General features: G+C 46.6%; 1 protein-coding gene across 1 annotated transcript; it reads left to right on the top strand.

Moving 5' to 3' along the window:
- The first annotated feature begins 541 nt into the window (after positions 1 to 541).
- On the top strand, positions 542 to 15,932 carry LOC136180001 (uncharacterized PPE family protein PPE24-like). The gene is made up of 6 exons (XM_065959047.1): positions 542 to 1,096; positions 7,195 to 10,239; positions 13,170 to 13,263; positions 13,368 to 13,455; positions 13,736 to 13,903; positions 14,158 to 15,932. Exons 1-2 carry the CDS (start codon positions 542 to 544, stop codon positions 8,959 to 8,961), a joined length of 2,322 nt encoding a protein of 773 aa, XP_065815119.1. The 3' UTR covers positions 8,962 to 10,239; positions 13,170 to 13,263; positions 13,368 to 13,455; positions 13,736 to 13,903; positions 14,158 to 15,932.
- Positions 15,933 to 24,467: the final 8,535 nt, after the last annotated feature.

Consider the following 24,467-nt stretch of genomic DNA (forward strand, 5'->3'; position numbering starts at 1 on the left):
GAGAGAGATGAACAGCTGAGAGCAGGACAGCTGGACTCTGGGTCAACATGTTTTTAGATTTAATTTAAGAACAGACCTCTTTTGTAAGTGTAGTTTCTCCATCCAGTGGTGAGCAGAAGGTGAACAAACACCTGCCCAACTGCAGGGAGTGGAAGCACAGTCTTCATTGTGTGTATTTGCCTGCAGAGAATTTGCCTGGAAAACAAATGTGCATGATTATAAGACATGCAAACGATAAGAAGAGCCGGCGGCAGTGAGCTGACCCCCGCTGAGCTAACCCTAATCCTGAGGATCTACACTTATTGTGTATTTAAAGGATCACGTTTCTCCACATGAGTCCTTCAACATAGATTCATTCAGATGTTGCCCCCTTTCAGCTGGGTCTGTCATATTCAGATCAGATGAACTTTGTAATGACCTTTGATGAACTCGTAATGTGCACTCTGGTTACGTGGACTCTGGTAACGTGCACTCTGGTAATGTGCACTCTGGTTACGTGCACTCTGGTAACGTGCACTCTGGTTACGTGCACTCTGGTAACATGGACTCTGGTTACGTGGACTCTGGTAACGTGCACTCTGGCAACGTGCACTCTGGTAACGTGGACTCTGGTTATGTGCACTCTGGTTATGTGCACTCTGGTTATGTGCACTCTGGTTACGTGGACTCTGGTAATGTGGACTCTGGTTATGTGCACTCTGGCAACGTGCACTCTGGCTACGTGCACTCTGGTTACGTGGACTCTGGTAACGTGCACTCTGGCAACGTGCACTCTGGCAACGTGCACTCTGGTAATGTGGACTCTGGTTATGTGCACTCTGGTAACGTGGACTCTGGTTACGTGCACTCTGGTAACGTGCACTCTGGTTACGTGCACTCTGGTTATGTGGATTCTGGTAAAGTGCACTCTGGCAACGTGCACTCTGGTAACGTGCACTCTGGTTACGTGCACTCTGGTAACGTGCACTCTGGTTACGTGCACTCTGGTTACGTGCACTCTGGTTATGTGGACTCTGGTAACGTTCACTCTGGCAACGTGCACTCTGGCAACGTGGACTCTGGTAACGTGGACTCTGGTAACATGCACTCTGGTAAGGTGAGGTCTGTGAGTTCTCTGAACAAAGTGACGTCCAAACACGATGCTCTCTCTGCAAACATGGCGAGACGACTCTTAATGTGGCGTGAAGCCTTCGTGGGGTCGGAGACAGCAAAAAAAAACTTTTCCTCAACGCACTCTGCAATGTGTTTTGAATAGACGTTTTTCAGATACCATGTCAATGCAAATAAAGCCAAGAGAGTGAGTAAGAGGAGGGGTATGTTTATGACCTCCAGAAGTGAGTCACAATAAAAACAAACTTAAACAGCTGACTGACACATTCAGGGTCACCTGAATCTTTAAAACTTTAAGAAGAAAATAAAACAGCAAAATCCGAAGAAGAGCCCTGCACAGGTGAGAGAACATGTAGCAGAGAGAGAGGCCTGCACAGGTTAGACAACATGTAGCAGAGAGAGGCCTGCACAGGTTAGACAACATGTAGCAGAGAGAGGCCTGCACAGGTGAGAGAAGATGTAGCAGAGAGAGAGGCCTGCACAGGTGAGAGAAGATGTAGCAGAGAGAGAGGCCTGCACAGGTGAGAGAACATGTAGCAGAGAGAGGCCTGCACAGGTGAGACAACATGTAGCAGAGAGAGGCCTGCACAGGTGAGACAACATGTAGCAGAGAGAGGCCTGCACAGGTGAGACAACGTGCAGCAGAGGCCTGAGGCAGACATTAGTAACATGTCAGACACGCTCCCTCCGGGCCTGCAGCTCTGTTCAGGAAGCTTTAAAGCACCATTATCTTTAATATGCACACCTTGATATTGTACCTGCTTTGTTTAGAGACGAGATTGTCTTCAAACAGCCTGACAGAGCTACACCGTCGTCAGTAATGTTGGAAGAAAGGAGCTCTTTAATGGATCTGAGCACACTTTGAAGCGACGCTGCAACAAGAGGAAGCCAACAGATCAGACAGGAAATTAAAGACAACAGAAAATCTTTGAAGGCTGAATTCAAAATCTGTTTTTTTTCTCTTTTCTCCTGCACACTTCATAAAATCACAGAGGATTCAGAGAGAGGTTTGAAATCTAAATCAACATTTATAATGTTTCAGTTCATATAAACATATCAGCAGCTTAACATTTATCATGCTTCAGTTATTTTTCCGACACACTGACTCTCTCCTGAAGCAGAGTCATGGACTCCCTCCTGGCTCAGAAACTGCTGCTGCAGGTCTCTGTATCTTTGAAGACACTGATGTGGTGGACGTGTCCACTTTCTGGGACCCTTCAAAGACGATTGTTGCGCAGCGCTTCTCTCTCTGTCATGAATATCTGAACATCGTAGAGCCTTACCTGCACCAGGAGCAGGTGTGTGAATAAACTTCCAACTGTTTCATGGAGTGTCAGAGGACTGTGAACATCTGTCTGATTTCAGTGGTGGGGGTCTGCGTGTTCTTTGAGGTTCCTGATGCTGCTGCAGCGATCAGGCAGCTGCACACACACACACACACACACAGCATTAGTCTAATAAGAATATCTGAGGGTGTTTACGTGCAGGATCAAAAGTAAACTACTGCATGTCCTAAAAGTTTGGAATCACAGGGAATGAACAGCCTCACACACGGCTGCAGGGACTGAGCAGAGCTCTGCATCAGGAGATCAGGACGCTCTGACAGCAGCACGGTGAACATATGCTCCCACTTAACCATCAGAGTCCAAACACTCCCGACAACAACCTTCTACTGGCTTGATGTGCACTCAGGAAATACACACATTAAGACTCATATGAAGATCGGATCAAGGTAAAATTAGCAGCAGTCTAACACTTACCAGCACACAATTAGCATGCTGATATTTGGTTTGGTGTTTAGTTTTTCATTGTCACTTTTTGATCTTTCTGTTTCTCTCTGACAGTGTGTGTGTGTGTGTGTGTGTGTGTGTGTGTGTGTGTGTGTGTCTGTGTGTGTGTGTGTCTGTGTGTGTGTGTGTGTGTGTGTGTGTGTGTGTGGGTGTGTGTGTGTGTGTGTGTGTGTGTCTGTGTGTGTGTGTGTGTCTGTGTGTGTGTGTGTGTGTGTGTGTGTGTGTGTGTGTGTGTGTGTGTGTCTGTGTGTGTGTGTGTGTGTGTGTGTGTGTGTGTGTGTGCGCGCAGTGGAGGGCGTGGCAGGCTGAGCTAGGTCACTGTAACAAGAAGCACTTGGCTCTCATCGTGTCATCACTCCTGCCATAAGGAGGAATCGTGGCTCATTTCTTCATGTCTCCAGTGATGAGTGTTTTGGATTGTTGACAGTGTGACCTCGCAGCCTCAGAGTATCTTTTCTTTCAACAACAGCCCCTCATCCTTACCACCACCGGCATACAGCCTACACAACACTAAACACAAAGGCTCATCAAAACAAGAATGGCTCTGCTCATCAGCTCAAAAGAGTGTCCCACAGTTGATCAGTGGACGTCCCTGTGGACAGTGTGGTGGAGACTTAAGCCCAATTCACACATACTCCGTTCGTGCCGCGGTCCGTCAGCGCAGCGCACTACGTTGTACTTAGCTTCCACTCTAGTCAATCATTGTGTTCACACAGCGCGCGCTGCGGTCCGTCTCCGGTGCGAGTCACCAACGGCACTACGCTCTGCTCCGTTTCAAATACGCAGCGAGTCTATTTTCACCTGAGTACGCTGCAGGCATGCGTCAAGCTGAACAGAATATGACAGCTCAGACAGGAAGTCAGACAAGGAAACACACAGAGCATCCGGTCAATTTCAAAATAAAACACAATATACGGACTGGCGATCATATTTTTCATCACTTTATCAACATTACGTCAAAACAGGAACTGAATTAACAACAATGCATCCTCAGAAAGACAAAGCAACATGTTGTTTGCATGTTTTTCTCTTAATTCCCGCGGGATCTTGTAGTTCTCCTGTGATGTGTCATGGGTGCGCTCTGCTGCGCTGACGTCGCAGAAACGGATCCAGTGTGAATGGGTGCGAGCCGTCCAACAGAGCAAAACCGTGTGAATTCGGTGTTATTCTAACAGGGTGCACGACTGAGTTCAACCTGTGTGTAAAGTTCATTCTGTCCTCTGAGTGCAGAGAGCTACCATAAAGCCTGAGCAGACTGTCCTCCGTCTGTGTGACCTCACAGCTGAATAAAAACAACAATAAACCAACTCTTCCTCCTCCGTTAACCGCCGTCTGTGAAGGTCATGCTGCTGCTTTAATCCTATTGGCTCCATCCAGCAGTGCTGGCCTAAATGTGTGTGTGTGTGTGTGTGTGTGTGTGTGTGTGTGTGTGTGTGTGTGTGTGTGTGTGTGTGTGTGTGCGTGCGTGCGTGCGTGTGTGTGTGTGTCGTCCCTCAGGCTGGCTCTCTGCTCTGTCCTTGGATGCTGTGCTCACTCTTTACAGCCACAGTGTGAGTACCACATCCACACCAACAGTGACACACGTGCACACACGCACAGACTCACACACACACACACACACACACACACACACACACACACACACACACACACACACACACACACACACACACACACACACACACACACACACACTCTCACAGATCCGTCACGGCCCCGGGGAGTGAGAGGTGTGAGCCAGAGGCGTTTCTATGTGATTGAGCTCTAACAGAAACTGTGTTTATTCCTGGATCAGTTTAACACCTCCTGCTCAGCGCTCAGCCTCCACCCATCCATCGCCCACTGGGAGAGAGGAGGCAGAGGACACTGTGCATGCTCTGTGACACACATGCTCGCTTGTGTCACCCCGTGTCTGTGTGTGTGTGTGTGTGTGTGTTTGATTTCCTCTCAGCAAACCCTCCAACATTACTGGGTGCTATTCTTATCGCAGCAGTTGGGATAAAGAGAGATTGCTCGCCATTTGTCCCTCCTGATTGGGCGTCAGCAGGATGACCCCCCCCTCCCTGCCCCAGGCCTGGCTAATCACCCACAGAGTCAGACTGTGTCTCTGGGTATCAGTGTGCTGCTGCAGACTGAACTCTGTGCTGATATCAAATATAAAGAGTGTGTTACTGTTCCTCTGTATATAATCAGAGGTCTGCATAGAGTATGAGTTAGGGGTCAGAGGTCACTCCTCCTCATGTCAATTCCTTGTCTGACTTCCTGTCCGGCTCCATCTGTTATGATCAGCTTATATTAACCACGCCCCTTTTCCTGTTTAAAAAACACTGTAACCACAAACAGAAACTCTGACTCGGACTGTATTTACATACCTGAAACACACACACACACACACACAGACACACACACACAGACACACACAGCACATTCCTTACAGTGTGCAGCTTTACCAAATCCAGATGTGGTGGTGGGTCAGGTCCGGACTCTCACGAGATATGTGTGTGTGTGTGTGTGTGTGTGTGTGTGTGTGTGTGTGTGTGTGTGTGTGTGTGTGTGTGTGTGTGTGTCTTCAGGTTTGCCAGGAACCTTTTAATGACTCCTCTGCTGGCGGCAGCGACTCTGCAAAGCAGCAAGGAGGCCGCGGCTCCTGAAGGAGGCTCAGGGATGAAGAATGAAGGAGGATGCTCTGAGAGGAGGAGAGAAGGAGAGAGAGAAGAGACAAGGAGCCTAAGGGACGGAGAGAAGAGGAGGGAGAGAAGGAGGCTAAAGGGGGAGGAGAGAAGGAGGGAGAGAGGCGAGAAGGAAGCACAGGACTAGTAGAGGAGAAGGGAGAGAGGGAGGCTCAGAGACGAGGAGAGAAAGACGGAGAGAGGAGAGAAAAAGGATCAGGGATGAAGAGAGCAGGAAGCTCTAGGAAGAGAAGAGGAGAAAGGAAAGAGGAGAGAAGGAGGCACAGGACGAGGAGAAGAGGAGGGAGAGAGGAGAGGAGAAAATAGGTCACAGCTGTTCTCTATCTCTCATCAGCTCCCCCCAAAAAATCCACCCACTGCAAGCACTACAGCCAGCTGTACACACACACACACACACACACACACACACACACACACACACACACACACACACACACACAGTCCACGGGGCCCCAGACCTCACGTTTCATGTGTTTATTTTCTCGGTGCAGAGAGGGAAAGAGGAGAAAAGAAACCTCACATTCCAAAAGACACATGAACTGCAGGAGGAGCGGGAAGAGGAGGAGGAGGGGCAAGAGGAGGAGGAGGAGGAAGAGGAAGAGGAGCAAGAGGAGGAGGAGGAGGGGCAGTAACAGGAGGAGGATGAGGAGGAGCAGTAGCAGTAGCAGGAGGAAGAGGAGCAGGAGCAGGAGGAAGAGGAAGAGGAGCAGTAGCAGGAGCAGGAGGAAGAGGAGGAGGAGCAGTGGCAGTAGCAGGAGGAGAATGAGGTGGAGGAGGAGGATAAAGAGGAGGAGCAGTGGCAGGAGCAGGAGGAGGAGGAAGAGGAGGAGGAGCATTGGCAGTAGCAGGAGGAGGATGAGGAGGAAGACGAGGAGCAGGAGCAGGAGGACTGTGTTTCTCTGAGCAGCTGCGTCCACAGTGCGGGAAGCAGTGTCACCTGGTGGAAATGGTTACAGTAGATTTCACACAGACTTTGTTCCACATACTACTCAATCACGGGGAAAGTTAGGAGTTTTTACGTTTTTTAAAGTAACAGAGGTGTCAAACATGAAGTAGGATCTGGTACTTTGCTGTCCTCACCTCTTCTGTCCTCTCCTGTGTTGTCCTCCCCTTTTCTGTCCTCACCTCTTCTGTCCTCCCCTTTTCTGTCCACACCTTTTCTGTCCTCACCTCTTCTGTCCTCCCATTTTCTGTCCTCACCTCTGCTGTCCTCCACTTTTCTGTCCTCACCTTTTCTGTCTTCACCTCTTCTGTCCTCTCCTGTGATGTCCTCCCTTTTTCTGTCCTCTCCTGTGCTGTCCTCCCCTTTTCTGTCCTCACCTCTTCTGTCCTCTCCTGTGTTGTCCTCACCTCTGCTGTCCTCACCTCTGCTGTTCTCACCTCTTCTGTCCTCACCTCTGTTGTGATCACCTGTGTTGTCCTAACCTCTTCTGTACTCACCTGTACTGTCCTCACCTCTGCTGTCCTCACCTCTTCTGTACTCTCCTGTGCTGTCCGCCCTTTTTCTGTCCTCCCCTTTTCTGTCCTCCCCTTTTCTGTCCTCACCTCTGCTGTCCTCCACTTTTCTGTCTTCACCTTTTCTGTCCTCACCTCTTCTGTCCTAGCCTGTGCTGTCCTCACTTCTGCTGTCCTCTCCTGTTCTGTCCTCCCCTTTTCTGTCCTCACCTCTGCTGTCCTCACCTCTGTTGTACTCACCTGTGCTGTCCTCCCCTCTGTTGTACTCACCTGTGCTGTCCTCCCCTCTGCTGTCCTCCCCTTTTCTGTCTTCACCTCTGCTGTCCTCCCCTTTTCTGTCCTCTCCAGTGTTGTCCTCCCCTTTTCTGTCCTCACCTGTGCTGTCCTCCCCTTTTCTGTCCTCACCTCTGCTGTCCTCACCTCTTCTGTCCTCACCTCTGTTGTACTTACCTGTGCTGCCCTCCCCTCTGATGTCCTCACCTGTGCTGTCCTCCCCTTTTCTGTCCTCACCTCTGCTGTCCTCACCTCTTCTGTCCTCACCTCTGTTGTACTTACCTGTGCTGCCCTCCCCTCTGATGTCCTCACCTGTGCTGTCCTCACCTCTTCTGTCCTCACCTCTTCTGTCTTCTCCTTTTCTGTCCTCACCTCTGCTGTCCTCACCTCTTCTGTTCTCTCCTGTGCTGTCCTCACCTCTGCTGTCCTCACCTCTTCTGTCCTCACCTCTTCTGTCCTCACCTGTGCTGTCCTCACCTCTGCTGTCCTCCCCTTTTCTGTCCTCACCTCTTCTGCCCTCACCTCTTCTGTCTTCTCCTGTTTTGTCCTCACCTCAGCTGTCCTCACCTGTGCTGTCCTCACCTCTTCTGTCCTCCCCTTTTCTGTCCTCACCTCTTCTTTCCTCTCCTGTTCTGTCCTCCCCTTTTCTGTCCTCACCTCTGCTGTCCTCACCTCTGTTGTACTCACCTGTGCTGTCCTCCCCTCTGCTGTCCTCCCCTTTTCTGTCTTCACCTCTGCTGTCCTCCCCTTTTCTGTCCTCACCTCTTCTGTCCTCACCTGTGCTGTCCTCACCTCTGCTGTCCTCCCCTTTTCTGTCCTCACCTCTTCTTTCCTCTCCTGTTCTGTCCTCCCCTTTTCTGTCCTCCCCTCTGCTGTCCTCACCTCTGTTGTACTCACCTGTGCTGTCCTCCCCTCTGCTGTCCTCCCCTTTTCTGTCTTCACCTCTGCTGTCCTCCCCTTTTCTGTCCTCACCTCTTCTGTCCTCTCCTGTCCTCACCTCTTCTGTCCTCTCCTGTCCTCTCCCCTGCTGTCCTCACCTCTTCTGTCCTCACCTGTGCTGTCCTCACCTCTGCTGTCCTCCCCTTTTCTGTCCTCACCTCTTCTTTCCTCTCCTGTTCTGTCCTCCCCTTTTCTGTCCTCACCTCTGCTGTCCTCACCTCTGTTGTACTCACCTGTGCTGTCCTCCCCTCTGCTGTCCTCCCCTTTTCTGTCTTCACCTCTGCTGTCCTCCCCTTTTCTGTCCTCACCTCTTCTGTCCTCTCCTGTCCTCCCCTCTTCTGTCCTCCCCTTTTCTGTCCTCACCTGTGCTGTTCTCACCTGTGCTGTCCTCACCTCTGCTGTTCTCCCCTTTTCTGTCCTTACCTCTTCTTTCCTCTCCTGTTCTGTCCTCCCCTTTTCTGTCCTCACCTCTGCTGTCCTCACCTCTGTTGTACTCACCTGTGCTGTCCTCCCCTCTGCTGTCCTCCCCTTTTCTGTCTTCACCTCTGCTGTCCTCCACTTTTCTGTCCTCACCTCTTCTGTCCTCCCCTTTTCTCTCCTCACCTCTGTTGTACTCACCTGTTCTGTCCTCCCCTCTGCTGTCCTACCCTTTTCTGTCTTCACCTCTGCTGTCCTCACCTTTTCTGTCCTCACCTCTGCTGTGATCACCTGTTTGTTCGCCTCTCATATGGAGATACACACAGGTTGGATCTATTTGTTCAGATTTATTGGTTTAAGGTTTATTTGAGCTCCTGATCTGTGATTTGTGTCTTTAATTTGAGAGGAACATCTCAGTCATCCTTCAGTCTCCTCTGCTTCCTCTCCACGCTGAACGTTATCTGTCCAGCAGGATGAAACATTATTTTTTCAACCAGATTTTTACTTTCTAAATCTACAGCTCAGGAAACAGAATTGATAATCCACAGTCCACACACACTGCCGCTCTGCATCCTTTGCCATGAGAGCCACCATCTTACACCCTGGCATCACTATCTTCATGAGACAGCAGCAACACATTGGCTGGTGGATGGTGGGGCGTGCGTGGAGCTGAAAGGTAATCTGAATGGGGGCAGATTTATTTGAAGTTGACAGTTACAGAGTGTGTGGTCACAGTACGTCCTGTGAAGTCTCTCAGACCTTCACTGACTGTCAAACTCACATTAATGTCTCTCTCATGTGGACACACACACAGAGCTCTGCAGGAACTTTAATATCCAATCAAGCACGGTGTAAAAACTTTCATCAACATCGTCTCATATCTAAACACGTCCTCCGTGCTGACCTGTTTCCTCTCGCCCGCTGTGACTTGCTGCCTGTCTCGTGTAATTTAACCAAATCTGATGCAGAGTGGAACTTCTCTCAGAGCCTCTCTATCTCCCTGCTGCCATCTCTCGTCAAACGCCGTCTGAAAGGCGTACCAAAGCTCTTTGAAGGCTCTCAAATTCATCCTTAAATCTCTGAGAATCATTGAAGGCTCGGGACGAGGACTTTTTAATCTGCAGCCACCCGCAGGCCAGATCTCACCCTGCCATAACAAACACATCTCTCTGTGTGTGTGTGTGTGTGTGTGTGTGTGTGTGTGTGTGTGTGTGTGTGTGTGTGTGTGTGTGTGTGTGTGTGACGCTCGATCCCTCAGATTATCTTTTCTTATTCGCTAGGCATTCTCTTCATCATTATTCAAACCTTCATTGTTCTCAGCTGGCACTGAAGGATCACAGCGTGCAGCAGAGACTCCAGATCAACAGTTTACTGACTCATGAGACGGAGAGGAGTCCATTCTTGTGACTGTGATGGAGGAGTGTCCTCCTTTTCACTCTGAACTCCTGACCAACTTCAGGTGACCATCAGCAGCCGTGAAGCGAGCAGATCTGACTTCCTGTCAAACTTCAGGTGACCATCAGCGGCCGTGAAGCGAGCAGATCTGACTTCCTGTCAAACTTCAGGTGACTATCAGCAGCCGTCACGCGAGCAGATATGACCTCCTGTGACGTTCACATTTCTACAGCTGTTCGGTGGTCTGAACTTCTCAACATTAGACGGCTGTTTTTATAACCTCCACCTTAACTAAGAGCTCCAATCAGCTGTGGGCATGACGTCAGAGTTCACTCTGTGATCGACTGTGATTTCTTAATCCAGTGAATACCACAATTGCCACACACAGTGGGCAGAGACACACACACACACAGTGGCAGTGACACTCATACAGTGGGCAGAGACACACACAGCAAACAGAGACACACACACATCGGGTAGAGACACACACACACCGGGTAGAGACACACACACAGTGGGCAGAGAAACACACACAGTGGGCAGAGAAACACACAGTGGGCAGAGACACACACAGTGGGCAGAGACACACACAGTGGGCAGAGACACACACACAGCGGGTAGAGACGCACACAGCAAGCAGAGACACGCAAAGAGGGGGTAGAGACACACACACAGTGGGCAGAGACACACACACAGCGGGCAGAGACATACACAGTGGGCAGAGACACACACACACACACACACACACACAGTGGGCAGGGCAGAGACACACACACACACAGAAACACACAGTGGGCAGATACACACGCATCAGGTAAAGACACACCCAGCAAACAGAGACACGCACACAGCGGGTAGAGACACACACACACACACAGTAAGCAGAGACACGCAAAGAGCGGAGAGCATAGTTTATAAGTTCTTCAGAGTGTAACGCTGTGAAACAATCTGATATCGACTAATTTCTCAGTTTCACTGCTTTGTATTTATCTGCACTCTCGTCACTTCTTATCTATGTCACTCGCCCCCTGCTGATCTCATTTTTGCTCTGCCTGATGAAATAATTTTCTCTGTACCATTATTCTGATGGTAGAGGCTGCTGAGTTAAGAGTCCATCTGCATTAACTCATCCATTCATACACATTCACACACTGATGGTAGAGGCTGCTGAGTAAAGAGACCATCAATATTAACTCATCCATTCATACACACTCACACACTGATGGTAGAGGCTGCTGAGTAAAGAGTCCATCTGCATTAACTCATCCATTCATACACATTCACACACTGATGGTAGAGGCTGCTGAGTAAAGAGACCATCAATATTAACTCATCCATTCATACACATTCACACACTGATGGTAGAGGCTGCTGAGTAAAGAGTCCATCTGCATTAACTCATCCATTCATACACATTCACACACTGATGGTAGAGGCTGCTGAATAAAGAGTCCATCAGTATTAACTCATCCATTCATATACATTCACACACTGATGGTAGAGGCTGCTGAGTAAAGAGCTCATCAGTATATGAAGCAGTGTGATGAGTGTCTTGTCCAAGGACACATCAGAAAGGTGGATGCAGGAGCTGGGTATCGACCCCCTGACTTTCTAGTAGAGAGACGTCCTGTGACATTGTTAAAGAACAAAGCAGGTGTTTATGATGGAAACTGTTTAAGTCCTGTAGGACTTTTTTCACTGTGTTGACTTTGAATGTTTTTTAAAGCTCAGACTGGTGGAGCGCCGTGGATGGCGCTCTGTGACCTGATACTGCAGGGCGGGATGTATGCACAGCTTAATGCCACATTTTGTTGTGCACATGGATATTAAAAGCATGTGTGTTGCTGCTTGTTTCTACATCAGCTATAAAAAGACGCCTTCTCGACTTCCCGGGGCCGCCGGCAAGTTGAGTCGCTCGGAAAGGATCAAGGATGAGAAAGAGGCGAGGAGTTTGCATCATTCCTTTAATCTGAGATTTAGGAGGGGGCTGGAGAGAGGGCGAGAGGGGGCGAGGAGGAGAATGAGCCAACAACAAAGAGGAGAGAGATAGAGAGAAAAGACGAGGAGAAACAAAACAAGAGAAGAACAAAGGGAGGAGGAAAAAGAAGTTTACAATGCTAGAAAAGAGCCAGGAGAAATGTAAGAGCATGGTGTTAAGACAGGACACACACCAAGACAGTAAAAAAACACACACACACACACACACACATACTAAGAATATACACACACACACACACACCAAGACAGTAAACACACACACACACACCAAGAATTCACACAAACACACACGCACACACGCACACACACACACATGCACGCGCACGCACACGCGCGCGCACGCACACACACACACACACACACACACACACACACACTAAAAGTATACACACAAACTCACACACACCGTGGCTCAGTCCCATTTCACCACTCAGCCCTACCCCTACATTTTGCGCGTGCACGTGTAGGGGTAGGGTGTCCCAATTCTTGTTGCAGCGGAGGGATAGGGTGAAGTGTTAGGGCTACTTGGCCCTTTAAAATGAGATTCCTCGGAGGCGCACTCCAAATAGAGTCATTTCCCAGAATGCACTGCGCATCATCAACGGCAAAATGACAACTGCAAAAGAGACGCTTATTTTTCCTTCGTTTATGAGATCTGAAAATTATGACAACATTAACATCATCTTAGTAAAATAATGTTCCAATGTACTATGGTCCGTTTCTTTAGAAAAGACGGGAAGAAAAGTGTTCGTAGTATGCTGGTGTCTCGATCGCTAACTAACTAGCGCCGCTCAGCTGACTAACGTTACATTGTTGCGTCTCAGTTTGTGCATGACAGTTCACTATTTTGATACATTCCCATGGCAAAACCCCCCAAGTTTGAAGTTATATGACTCCCGAAATGTAACTGAAGCTAGCAACAACGGTTCTGCATTTATTACTGCCTCATTAATAGCAGTAGGCCACAGAGCACCATTATGAACTGTTGTGTTACCGGCACCATTATGCTTTCTATTTGTTTGATCGGTTGAATACCATCATTACCACAGTAGGGTTACGGTCTGAACAATGTTACAAGGATATATCGTTTCCATCATTCCAGGGACTCCTCAGCAAACCAGACAGCTCATAAGGTTTCAGTCTGCAAATGAGCAACGTTTCCTGAGGTCGAAGAGCGCTGCTAGACCACTTTGGGAGTGAGTCATTTGTTTTAAAATGTGTTTAACTGCATACAAACGCCTGTGTTGTGTTTATAGTGTTTGATTCTGCTAACATAACTCTGTATTTTGTTATAATACAGGACGTTGATCAAAGAACTGGCCATTGAGGGCAAGATCACACCCAAACAGGTGTCAAAGAAGTGGGAAAACCTCAAGAAAAAGTACAAGGTAAACAGAACGACAAGTAGTGCAAAAGATGCTGAAACATACATGAGTAAACCATGTAATCATGGAACACAGGTGTATTCACATGAGTAGGATAGTTTCTACAATATTTACATGCAGGGTGCATTGATTTTCACATGATGGAGATAACATGTAAATAGTTAAGTGTGTGACCATAAAATATGGATAGATAATCTTATAAACAATCACAGTGTGTTTTTGTGACAGGTTTTTGCACGGTGATAGTTACAACAATGTGTGCATATGTTTGTGTTCATTGCAGGAGCTAAAAACCCCAAGAACTGGATCAGGAACGGATGCGGGCGAGGTAACGGCTGCCACCTGGCAGTTCTTTGGCGACATGCATGAGGTTTTGGGTGCAAGGCTTTCAATGGATCCTCCTGTAGTGGTCGCATCTTTTGGTGATGCTGATCCAACAGCAATTCTCCTGGTAAGGTTTTAAGATTGGCTACAATTACTGCTACAATTTAATATATATATGTTTTTAAATCTGTAGCATGGAATTATATTGACTTTCAATTTCTTAATCAGGAGGGATACATGGTTAGTCAAGGTGATCTTGTAATTGATAAAGCTGTTTTGTTTCTTGTGTGTTTTGTCGCATACATATATTGTAAACACTGTTACGACCCCTGGTCGTAATAGCCATTTCTGGTACATAACTCTTGTTTTGTTGTCTTCCAGGAGATGGTTGAGTCCACATGCAGCACCACCTCAGGCACATCAGACTCAGCAGCCTCTCCCATGGCTAGCCCGAGTCCCCCAACACATACCCCCCAAAAAAGAAGAAGAACTCCTTGTTGAATTTCCTCATAGAGGAGAGCGCAAAAGAGCAGATGCGCCATGAGAAGAGTGAAGCCAAAACTGAACGATTGTTAGGCCTGTTTGAACGGTTAATTGAAAAAATATAATAGAACTTAATGCATATTGTTAATAAGATTATTCAGATGTTAGAATGTCCCCGTTCTAGAACGTCCCCGTTATCCAGACACACATTGTGGAGAAAGGCACAGGACGCAATAACAACGGGTGCAAATGTGTGTTGAACCGCCAAGGCACGAAATAGTGTAGACCTCCATCTTGTCTTCATCATTCCAAAAGCCCATTCAATCACGCTGCGGCCTTTCGAATGGAAATGATTAAAGCGACCCTGTATTTGGCCATTGATCGGCACCTTGTAAGGTGTGATCAACGTAATGGGCGTGTCCAAACAGGGATAGCCACCATCGCCAGGAAGGATGTAGCCTGTGGGAGGGTACCATATTGCCCTGTAGAAGCTGCTATTCTTCATGATTCTTGTGTCATGAACCGACCCTGGATAGCCAACAAAGATATCAAGAAACCTTGCATCTGAATCACAAATCACCTACATGTTAATAGAAAAAAAGCCTTTGTAATTTAAATAGTCAATCCGGTGCTGTAGAGGGGCTTTAATTCTGATATGGCTACAATCTATTGCACCCACAACGTTGCTGAATGAAGGGCTTCCTGATAGTTGAGCAAATCCCTGGCCAACAGCATGAAGCTCTCCTGCCTGGGGGAAAAAGATAGCTCGCTTCAAATTCATCCAAATGTTTTGGGCAACTTTGTGGATTACACGGTGAACAGTTGATTTTGGTACACTGAAGACCCTCGATACGACTCTGTACGATAGTCCATGAGCAAGCCAATAGACATAGATGAGGACCTCCAGCTCATTACCCCAGCCATGGTCATGTTCCCTCCGTAGTAGTCTCTGCAGACCATGCATGGCGCTTCTGCTGAGGCAAAAGTCCTGCTTCAGCTCAGCCTCTACGTTGAACCACAGACGCAGGATGGGTACGTTGTGGTTAAACACACAGTATGACCTGGGATGATCAGTCTGGAGAAGAAAATATATTAACATCATTCGTCTGAATTGGAAGTGCTTTTACTAGTAAATCTCCCCTAACAACACAATCATATGCTCATTTTCCCATCTTCACAGCTGCCCCAAGAGTCAGCCTCTAGTTGGACACTTTAATGATTACCTCAATTACTTACATAGCACCTTTAATTTAATGTTTGCACTGCCTGTTATTTAATGTCTGTATTTGATAACTCTGCACTATCTGCTTTTCTAAACATTGCTGTACATATATAAACAACACAACTTCAGAAGGTAAACACTTTTGTACACACATTTTTTATATTCAGGTCTAATTACAGATTTTTTCCCTCAACTGTTTATAGGTTCTTGTTTAAATGTCACATATATTTTTATCCCTGCACGGGTTATGTACATTTCTTGTATAAGTCTATGTTTAATTGCACAGTTTAAGTTTGATTCATCTAGGGGTATTCTTTAAATCTTTTTTTCAGGTTAATATATATGTATGGGAGGGGGAGGGGGGTCGGTTTTGTGGTTTAATTTGTAACAAATGTTTTATGTCATGTACGTCTTTGTAACCTGCTACTGGATGCTTTGAATTTCCCTCGGGATCAATAAAGTAACTATCTATCTTATTTCACAAAGACGTTACATACATACACATCAATACTGTCAACATACATTTGTTGTACATTACGTGTGTATCACAAACACAGACGTATGTTCAATGTTAATGTTTATCTTATATCATTTTCCGCACTAATGTTTGTCTAACAGTTCACAGCTATCTCGCTAGCATGTTGTGTAGCTATGCTAACAACAACAACAACAGTTATTTGCGGTTTATCCTAATTAAAGTTTACAAAGTTTATCGAACATACCATAACCTGATCCGCTGCTGCGGCCAGGTGTCGTAGACGTCTTCTCCTCATCCGATTTCTCAGAGATGTTGCTGACAAATTCATGAAGTTGCCCATAGCCCACGTAAGGGACAGTAACACAGCTAACGTCGGCATTTTCGGGAAAGACCAGTTACTTCGTTGCGTCTTATTAAGTCATTGCAGTCGACAACTACTGATGATGTATGAGGCTCTGGAAGGGTTGTCCCATTTCGTAGGGGAAGGATTTCACCACTAGCCCTTGCAGCTCTGTTCTAAGGGGTTCAGTGGCACTCCAAAACGAGGGGTAGGGCTAAGTGGTGAAATGGGACTGGGCCCAAGACAGTAAATACACACACACACACACACACACACACACACACACACACACACACACACACACACACACACACACACACACATACTAAGAATATACACACAAACTCACACACATGAAGACAGTAAACACACACACACATCAAGAATATACACACTCACACACACACCAAAAATACACACACACACCAAGACAATAAACACACACGCCTCCGTCTGTTTTCTTTTGGAGTAAATGACTCGTTCGCGGTGCTTTTTTCATTGAGGATAGAAAAATGTCTGACTGTGATAATATTGGAGCAAGACGTTTTCACCATTCGGCTCCACAGTGTTCACAACATAGCACACCTTAACAACTCTGATACTCTTCGATACCACATGTTTGAACACGATGATCCATGTGATGTGTTCATTCACAAAGTGTCTGCTTCATGTCTTCACACATTATCCATTATATGGTGTTTTTATTGGTATGAAACAAGTCGATGTCGTTTGATTGTTACTAGAATGAAGTCCTCCACGCCGAGTGGCAGCTTATTGATTCTTCTAAATTCAGAAGCAGACGGGTCTCAAAGAGGACAGTGACAGGCCGTCGCTGCGTCAGAGGGATGGAGGCGACAGTCAGCAGCATCCAGTCACAGCTCGTGGTTGGAGGGGAGACAAACATGATGCCAGTGTGCGCTGTCACCAACAACAACAGCCGGCAGCTCGCTCAGTGACGCTCTCTGATGTGTGCTGTGAGTGCAGTAGAAACAGGATTATATCTACGTTAACCTTCAGGACACTAACAGTCCGACACATATCCCTTCAATCTACCCAAGATGGTCACAAGGAGGGGAACTCAAGTCCCTTATTGCTTTGATCAATAATAACACCACAGGAAGAGACAAACGTGTGGCCGAGCATCACTGTTGAAAAATTTGAGATGCGGACCAGTTATTCATCGCAAAGTAACCTAGCATGGTCCAATCATCTTTCTATAAATTCACTGGCTGAGAAATATGTCAGCTATGCAATATCCAGGTCTAAATGGGGAACTGGACTCTTCTCCTTTCCTCTAGGTGTCTTTGTTTTGTTTTTTAGCTTTTCAGCACTTTTGACTTTTAATTTGCTTGTATATTTAGTCACTTTACAATATTGTTATTCTCATCTACCTTGGTGTCATGTATACATTTTGATGTTTAACTTTATTTATTTAAATGTGTAACCCTTTTTGCTAAGCCATGTGACAGCTACTGATTGTGTGACTGGCTGTAAACCTTTAAAGGAAGTAGCTTGGCAGCCTTTTGTATCTGCCCTGATGAAGGCCTATATGGCTGAAACATGTTGCCATGTTTTTATGAACTTTTAGCCCAGATGAATGAAAGGCTTTTTATACTTAACCCTCTGAGTGCCTCAGACTTTTTCGAAAACTTCTTAGTTGGATCCCCGCACTGAAGAGCACCAGAAGGACGAATTACCAAAGTAATTTTCACTAACACCCATGCAGCACTCCATGCATCTGCTTTTCGACTAAATATGTCAATCAATCTGCAACTGCAGCTTCATCTTTGCCCCGCCTCCTACCGCTCCTCTCACGAGCCAATAGCAGCCCAGTCTTCTCAAACTGACTGATTTGTCTCAGAGTAAACAAACGCCAAGTGTGCTTACGATGATAAGGCTGCATGATCTTCAACCAGCGGCTCAAACCTTGCCATTTCACAACAACTCTGAGATGTTGAAGTCTCAAACCTTGCCATTTCACAACAACTCTGAGCTTTCTGAGACGCCATACAGAATCACACACATACACTGAGCGCTGTTTTCTGCATCTCTTGTGATTCATCCAGTCAATCAATGGGTCGATCCGCTCGTCAGCCTGTCCATGGGGCAACAGAGCAAGCCGAGTGGGAGTGGGGTTAGGGGTGAGAGTGGGGAGGGGGGAGGGGGGTGATTGAGGGGAGGTGCTGAGAGGAAGTGTGTTGTGCCCAAGGAGATGCCACTGTGAGAGCAGCTGGTGACCTGGTAGGATTAGGGCCAGAGGAGAAGTCATGCTGACAGAGAAAGATGGAGGGCATCAAACACCCAAACAGTCACCCAACCATCCTCCTCACTCCCAGGGTAACAACCCAATAAAATGTATACCAGAGATAGCACTGTAATGACACCCCCAGAGCCCTCCAACCATTGGATGCTAACAAACAGGCCAATCACAGCAACAAGGGGTTGGGGAGAAGTATTTCTGCTAGTTTCTGTGGCAATGTGTAATCAAGATGTTAATGATGCAGGTGTTAATGATGCAGGTGTTAATAATCCAGATGTTAATGATCCAGATGTTAATGATCCAGGTCTGAATGTTTCCGGTGTTATAGTTACAGCCAGGTGTTATAGTTACAGCCAGGTGTCATAGTTACAGCCAGGTGTCATAGTTACAGCCAGGTGTTATAGTTACAGCCAGGTGTTATAGTTACAGCCAGGTGTTATAGTTACAGTCAGGTGTTATAGTTACAGTCAGGTGTCATAGTTACAGCCAGGTGTTATAGTTACAGCCAGGTGTTATAGTTACAGCCAGGTGTTATAGTTACAGCCAGGTGTTATAGTTACAGTCAGGTGTTATAGTTACAGTCAGGTGTCATAGTTACAGTCAGGTGTTATAGTTACAGTCAGGTGTCATAGTTACAGTCAGGTGTTATAGTTACAGTCAGGTGTCATAGTTACAGTCAGGTGTTATAGTTACAGTCAGGTGTCATAGTTACAGTCAGGTGTTATAGTTACAGTCAGGTGTTATAGTTACAGTCAGGTGTCATAGTTACAGTCAGGTGTTATAGTTACAGTCAGGTGTTATAGTTACAGTCAGGTGTCATAGTTACAGTCAGGTGTCATAGTTACAGTCAGGTGTTATAGTTACAGCCAGGTGTCATAGTTACAGTCAGGTGTCATAGTTCACTGAACAGGGTTCAGCCAGGTATCACATACGGGGATCACTTTAGGTCGGACTTTAACTTTCTGCTCGGTAAGTCGGGCGCAGCATTAAGCAGTCGTCTTCAGGGTCATTATTCTATAAAAATAAGACCCAGGTAAACTCTGACCTACAAACATGTCATGTGTCTGGACTGGTGACACAGAGCTTTTCTGCATTGGTTGAAATATGTCTGGATTCAGTTCTCTCTGTTGATTATCACAATTTCACAGTTTATGTGAGAGTCGTCTAAAAACCAATTAAAACAGGTTCACGCTGCATTCCTTCTCATTCCCACTGATCACACTCCACACCAGGAAGTGCGTGCAGAATTCCGAGGTAAGATCTCGTAATTAGCTCCAAATCAACCCCAACATTTCAGATCTATTATGAGATTTCTGCACTGTGCTTATCACAGCCTTATCAAACGATTACTGAGCGATGAAAAATGAGAAAGAAGAAATGGCTGAATGGAGGGGAAAATAACAGAAACTGACACACACACGTAGAAACAGACACACACTCACAGGTGATGGTGGATTCTGGATAAAAAAGTCCTGTGTGCCCTCGTTCTCCTGGCGATGACAGACGGAGAGAGAGATGAAAGGCTGTGTGGAGGAATGAGATGAAAGAGAGGGGGTCAAGAGACGGAGCGACAGGTTTCATCTTTCTATTGGGGAGGGGGTTAGCCCTGATTGGCCCGGTTTACTCTGCTCATTTACAATCTGATGGCTCACTTCCTGTCGACACCACAAGCTGATGAAGGGAGCAAACGGCAGACTGAGATGAAAAGATGGAATCAGCCGCTCACCGACTGACGACCAGCTGACGTCAGACTTCAGTTCCAGGTTTATAAATCCTTTTAATCTACGGGATAACATTTCATCACTCCTCAGGAAATCAGGGACTGAAAACTGAAAGTGACGATATGGAGGGACATTCGACTAGCAACATGTTTAATAACTCGACAGTTCAAACCGCAGAGTGTAGACGACATGGACGTGATGAACTCAGAACTGAGAAACTACAAACCTAGAAGTCACCTTATTATCAGCGCACGCTTTCAGCCGCACTGTGTGGCTGCACTGATTAGTGCATCGTTAAATGCTGCATTTCTATAGGCTGGTAGATGAACGTGCACAGTTTGGCTCGGATTGGTTCGCGCCCGATCTGAACTCGAATTTCAACATGACAAGAACACTTCCTGAAGCACTCAGCTGTCAGAGGTTCAGCTGTTAGCTTTCAAATAGATCATGTGAAACGTGTGTGTGTGTGTGTGTGCGTGTGTGCGTGTGTGTGTGTATGTACGCATGCTTTGATGCGTTGTAAGTCACAGTCACAAAAAGACTCCGTCAGACTGCTGTAGTCAATTAAAGGCTCGGAGCCCCGAGCGCGACACTCCACGACTTCAGTTTACATCTCCACCTCGGCATCCCCCCTCACCCCCTTGCACTCCCCCACCTACCTCACACCTCTTGACTCCTTCACACACCTCCCTCCCCTATCTCACCTCACCCCCTCCCTCACCTCCCTCACACACCTCACCTCACCCCCCTCCCTCGCCTCCCTCCGACTCACCCCTTTCTTCCTCCCGCTCTTCTCTTCTCTGTGAGCGCTGTGACAGCCTCTGGAGTCAAAAAGCTTTCATCCACAGCGTCACCTGTCACCGCCATCCACGGAGTTTGTGTTGTTCTACCAGAGCGAGGGATGAGAGGAGAGGAGGAGGTGGAGAGGAGGAGTGTAAGGAGGAAGCTGACATGTCGGCTGATGATGAAGAACATGAAGAGGAGCATGGTGACACTGAGTTAAAGAATCTGTGATTTGAGGTTACATTTACATTTTACACTGTCGACATTCAGCTGATGCCTCTCTTCTTCTTCTTCTTCTTCTTCTGCTGGCTGATGATAAATTCAGCAGAACGAGTTAAACAGAGTCTCAGGAAAAAGAGACTTCATGTCAGCTCGTATATCTTCTGACATGAAGTCCAGTGCATTTCTGAGGAGAGAAAAGGTGCAGGAGTGGACTGAGGTGAAATAAATGAAGAGGGTGTTTAACCTTAAAGACAGAGACTCTGCAGCCTTACTGTTAAAAACTGGTGTTATGTTCCCAATATAAACTGTATATACAGATGGACAGCGTGCCTCCTGTTCAACAGGATGAAGCCAGAATATTGTAAACTTGGACCCGTAGTCTGTGCAGTAGAGATCGACTGGAGGAGTCGCTGTATATAAACACAACATATAAACAAATAAACACATTAAACGTAGTGATGACACGTCAGAGACCCCTGAGGAGGAGACAGTCCTCATCAGAACTGAAAAATAAGAGCTTACTGCTCAGAGCACCAACACTGTTTGTGTTTGTGTGTGAATGACTGCGATCATTCTGACAGAATCAGGACCTGAATGTTATGGTGAGTGGACTCCAGTTTGAGCTGGGCCTCACTTTGATGATTCTTTCTTTCTTGTCCCTTATTCCTCATTTCTTCCTTAAATCTAACTGAATGCACCGGTTTTTACTGTCAGTGTTTAATCTCCTCAGTCATATTTTAACTCATTAAACCAGGATCCAGCGGCACACAGCCTTTCCCAAAGACACCCATTTGTTTCCAAAAGGAGAGATGAGACGAGCGTTTCTACAACGAGTCTTAGTGTACGCAGAGATTTGTTTTCATGATTGCACCAATTACAGCGCGCTGATCACATTACATCCTCGGAGCTTCGTCACAGCTGCCAGACACTCAGCATATTGGATTATCACAGGTAATCCAGCTCACATTATGCTATTATTGTTTTAAAGTCAGATTCTGTATCCACTGTAGGAGAATCAGAAGCCCACGCTGAATAAACCAACGCTGCCGTGTCATAAAAAACGCTTCAGTGGGAAGAAGCAGTGATTATCTCCCCTTAGGGATTCGCTCATTAAATTGATTGCATGGATTTACATTGAAATCCTGAAATGATGAACCTCTCATCTCGTCTGAAACACCTCATTGAAAATCAGAATCCTCATATTAAACAAGCAGGTGCATCAGTAAGAACTTGTGGTGTAAGGGTGAAATTTGCAGTTTTTATGGGAACTTTTCAAAGAAATAAAGGGTAATGTGAACAATTGGTGCACAGGGTAACGCCTTTTCAGTTGATGCAGCGGAGCAGTCATACAAATGCTTCCTCCCAGCCTACAGGACTGAGAGAGGTCCTGCTGTGGTACAAGCCTGACATCCCGGCCCTGTGACCACATTGACAGGTTGTGTTTATGTGTCTGTGCAATGTGTCGCACTGATAGAGCCTCTCTGCAGCTGCTGTGTCAGCCTGCTGAATATCTGGTCCCCATGACTGAGAGAGATGTAAAAGGTGACAGCGAGGACAACGTCTCCACCCAGATCAAGCCGAACTCATCGCCTGAAGCATCCTCTGACTGCCAAGCATTTCTGCATAGCTGTCGCGTTGCCCCCGTGTACAACACCTGATGGGAGATTGTTTACAATGTTAACATGACAAAATGTCTCAGAGAGGCACCCGATGACAGATCGGCCTGCCACATGCTCGTGGCTGCTCGATCAAAACACTGGCTAACTCTGAAAAGGTGACAGTTTGCGCTGCTAAGACAAAAACATCCTGAAACATCACTGCAAAACACTCATATCTACAGTCTGACCAGTCAAACCACTCATATCTACAGCCTGATCGGTTTGACTGGTTTATCTCCAATGTGATCACAGCCAATGCCTTATCTATGTAGTTTACATTAATCTTTTTATTCTTGAACTGTGTATCTTATCATTTGGTCAGGCATCATCTTCAAGCGCTAATAGTTCCGTACTACCCTTCGAGAACATTACGCTCCCAGAGTGGTACCTACAGTATCTAAATGTACTATGGGAGGTAGAGCCTTCAGTTATTAGCTCTGCTATTGGTAGCTCATAGCTCTGTGCATTCACATCATAGTACTGCATCTAAGTTCAATTTATCTAGATTTAAAAGGGGATTCAATTCTATTTTGTGTTTTGCTTTGGACACTTCACAGCTCGCCTAGTGTGCTTTTAACTCCAATGCAAACCTTTCAGTTTGAGGATAATGTTAGCTAATGTTGTGATCTGGAGGCTCTGGTTGGATCTGAATTTCCAGACAACCGTTACTGATGCAACTTGTTTTGTGAAAGTAAACGTAAAATAAAAAGTGACCTGACCTGCCATTATAACAAAACAGCAGAGGTCATCTTGTTCTCTTCACATTTTGCACAAGAGCTGGTTGAGTAACATCTGCCTTCTCAGATGGATTCATCTCTTAGTTTCTGTTGCTAAACAGAAATCAGTGTTTCTGCAGAGATATGCACCCACGGGCCTGTCTGCATTTAATCACAGCATTCACACACACGCACCAACTCCCACCACGGGCCGTGTCCTGGATGTACTCCAACAAATCAGACTGTCTCTTACACACACACTCACAGTAACTCTAGAAATAGGGCGACAGATGTACTCTCCGAGGTTTGTGAAGCTTTATATCGAGCCAAAGTTCCACCGGGACCCATTCAGACGGACAAAAACATGTTGATAATGGCCGCACCACATAGAGCCGAGAAAGAGGAACCAATAGATGGATGCAGGGGGGGGGTCACTCAGATGACTGGATGGCAAAGTGCCGTGGTGTCTGAGTGGTGAGGGGGGACAGAAGGGACGAGGCTGAGCTCCCAAGAGGTGAGGTCAAGACCAGATGGCATTAGACTGCGGATCAGTGGCTAACAGTGACAGAAGGGCATCACACACACATACAGACACACACTGAGTGTAACTTCAGGTTAGATTCCTTGAGTGAGGACTTTCAGGTTTGGTGTTAGAAATTATACAGTATAATATGGTTTTAGTATATTTTTAAACATTTACCATGAAGCCATATTTCCTAAGATTCATGATTTGTGACTTTAAATACACACCTGTATAAACCTGTAGTGATGACAGAATGTTGTGGGAGGGGACTTTGGTTTGGGCCAT

Source organism: Labrus bergylta, chromosome 9 (genome assembly GCF_963930695.1).
Source record: "Labrus bergylta chromosome 9, fLabBer1.1, whole genome shotgun sequence".
Taxonomy (NCBI): domain Eukaryota; kingdom Metazoa; phylum Chordata; class Actinopteri; order Labriformes; family Labridae; genus Labrus; species Labrus bergylta.

Bases quoted from the DNA above. Each gene is read 5' to 3' on its own strand.
- LOC136180001 (XM_065959047.1), top strand. From the start codon at position 542: ATGGACTCTGGTTACGTGGACTCTGGTAACGTGCACTCTGGCAACGTG. The intron at 1,097-7,194 runs GTGAGGTCTGTG...CTTCTGTCCTAG, and splicing joins GTAACATGCACTCTGGTAAG to CCTGTGCTGTCCTCACTTCT.